General features: G+C 34.5%; 1 protein-coding gene across 2 annotated transcripts in view; it reads left to right on the top strand.

Moving 5' to 3' along the window:
* LOC106882514 (probable cytochrome P450 12a5, mitochondrial) overlaps positions 1-2,980 on the top strand; it is a 58,241-nt gene that overhangs the window by 43,794 nt on the left and 11,467 nt on the right. For both annotated transcript variants that reach the window (XM_014933217.2, XM_014933226.2), the window contains exons 2-3: positions 212-482; positions 925-1,150. In XM_014933217.2, the coding sequence (XP_014788703.1) occupies positions 248-482; positions 925-1,150 (461 nt within the window). In that variant the 5' untranslated portion in view covers positions 212-247. The remainder of the gene's footprint in view (positions 1-211; positions 483-924; positions 1,151-2,980) is intronic.

The raw sequence follows: 2,980 nt of genomic DNA, 5'->3' as shown, positions 1-2,980 counted from the left end.
TATTATTATTATTATTATTATTATTAAGGCGGTGAGCTGGTAGAATCGTTAGCCTCCCACCAAAAATTTCAGGCCTTGTGCCCATAGTAGAAAGGATTATTATTATTGTTGTTGTTACCAACACTGATATTACCAATATCATTACCAATGCTATTATCATTAATTAAAGAGGGAATTAAGTTTTCAATTTTTCTTTTCTTTTTCCTTTCAGGTAAAATCCAATCTGACAAACCACCATTTATGAAAGATGGCTTGCAATCTGCAAGTGTGGCGACCTTTCGTTCTAGTCCATTCTGTATGTTTACGAAAATATATTCGTCAGTTAAGCGGCACTATTGTAAGAACTGCTACCACATTCAACATACCGAAGGCAGATATAGAATGCGCAGCAGACCAAATTATAAGGCAAAAAACAATTAATGATATTCCGGGTCCTTACAAAATGCCGTTAATAGGATCAGCATGGTTGTATTTTCACATCAGTGAGTACCCTTTTCTCTTTTACTGGCAAACATGCTCTCACGTATATATATACCCCATTATAAACATAATCTCAAGCATTTATTATCCGTTTATAAGTCTTTAATGACAGAAATAGTTGCATACTATTGACGTTATTTTTCTTTTAACTATAATTTCTCACACTCGATTAATTGTATTCTTTCTCTACTTTACAAGATGTAATAACTTGTCCTGTGCTTTTCCAGATTTATAATCTTAACCAAACCATATATCCATTATATACATTCATATATATAAATATATATATATATATATATATATATATATATATATATATATAAACATACATATTTATTATTATTATTATTATTATTATTATTAATATTATTATTATTATTATTATTATTATTATTATTATTATTATTATTATTATATCCGAATTCTTGACTTTTTGTTTTTCAGAATCGCCGACACAAATACCGAAACTGAATGAATTTCTTCATAAAAACTTTGGTGATATTGTAGCTGAAAAGTTACCAGGAAATAAAAATATCGTACATTTATATCGACCCGAAGATTTTGAGGTTGTTTACCGCAACGAAGGGCCTTACCCAATTCGAGGAGTTTTTCCTTTGCTATGTACATACAACAACAAGTACAACAATGGTATATACGGACTCTCATCATCGTACGTTCCATTGCTTTCTTATAAAAATATCATCATGTGTCAAATTCTGGTTGAACTTCAGCGATCATATTCTATTTTCTACAGGGTGTTCACAAGGTCTGGGTACATGAAATAAATAAAATCATCACATAAACAATTAGATATAAGAAATAATAATTTCTTAAAGTATGTGTTAATCCCCATGTGGGTACATGGAGTAAATAAAATCATAACATAAACAATTAAATATAAAAAATATTAATTCCTTAAAGTATGTGTTAATCCCCATGTACCCAGACTTTGTGGACACCCTGTCTAATAGATTTGAATAGATTTCACCTGAGAACGGTGGATTTTACTACCTCACGTGCCGTAAGCAGGATTTGTTCCCTTGCATTACCAATTTCTGACTAAGCCCTTCGTCCACTCAATAGAGTACAGCTTCAAAGTAACCTTGTAGCTTTTGGAGTCGTTCATTAAGAGCTATATAGTCATACAAACTCTCTCCTTCGCATATTGTGGGTCGACTCATTGTTAACCACACACCCGTAATGTTGCTCAAATAAGACGACCAACCAAGGTTCAGTTCCAATATTTCTAGTCGTGATTCGAGTTTTTTCTGAGATTTATGTGCAGTGACACTGGCCTATTGGTCTGTTGGCATGTGGGCCTGTTGACAGGGGATTTGTAGGATCAACTCTACTTGTCTCTTTACTTCATTATTGAATTTAACCAGACGCCCTCTTTCATATGTTCTTCCTTGCCGTGGAGCATACGTTCTGCAACATATCAGCCAGTGTTTTCCCCAACCCTCCCTTCCAAGACAAACAGAATGCCGCTCTCCTCTTAAAAAAACAACGAAAAACAGAAAGCAATATGCCACCTTTCTTCTCACCCTTTCCTAGATAAATTCGTCAAACAAGAAGGCTCTTGTCTTTTTTTACATATAAATTATCCAATCTTTCTCCTTTTCCTTGATCTGGTTCAAATCAAGTCACTTGTTTTGCCCTACAAACTTAGTAAATGATGGAATGTTTTTGTTGTTGCTGTTGTTGTTGGTGTTGTCCGTACTTTTATCTCTATACAGAGCTCTTTGAAACGTAACCGCTCATAGCGAACAACAGTGACAAGAAAAATAATATTCCTAAAAGTTCTGATTGCTTACCTTGACACAAGGTCATAAATTGTGATGAGGTGGAGTGTAGTTGGCTGAACAGATAATAGCTTTTCAAATATGACACTACCATATTTCTACGTGCGTACAATTCATTAAAAAGTTAGAGCAACAGCTTTATACTTCCCTAAGCAACAAAGAGTCCTGATTTCGAAAAGTGAAGCAACTAAAAGTACAAATCGCTTCACTAAATAACATGAGGAAGCTTTTATGTGGGTGGCCGTCCTATTTGTTAAAAGTAGCAACAAAATATATCGCTCCAATCCCATCTCAAAGTCATAGAAAAGGACACTTCATATATCATATAATGTAGTCCTAGATAAGATTTGCTAGATATAACAGTCAAACTTCACTCAAATCACACTTCCACTGTCTTTGAGAAAGAATCCGGATACGTTCGATCAGTAGTTCTCAACCATTTTTTTTTAACCCTTTGACTCCTGTTTTACTCGGATTGACCCCACCCCCACCCCCGGCCAGGAGATTTAAATTTGAGTAAATATTTTTACTTCTTTAGTTATTTCTTAGGATTTTCATCCGTTTTCTTTCTACCATACTTCATCACTATCTTCCTGTTTGGTCTCTTTCTTTCCATGTCTTTAGTTCTTTCTGATCTCTCTCTCTCTCTCCCTCCGTCCCTCTCCCTCTCTCTCTCTCTCTCTCTCTCTCTCTCTCTC

The sequence above is a fragment of the Octopus bimaculoides genome, chromosome 17 (assembly GCF_001194135.2).
Source record: "Octopus bimaculoides isolate UCB-OBI-ISO-001 chromosome 17, ASM119413v2, whole genome shotgun sequence".
In the NCBI taxonomy this organism is placed as follows: domain Eukaryota; kingdom Metazoa; phylum Mollusca; class Cephalopoda; order Octopoda; family Octopodidae; genus Octopus; species Octopus bimaculoides.
This window is presented reverse-complemented; position numbering and strand designations above follow the sequence as displayed.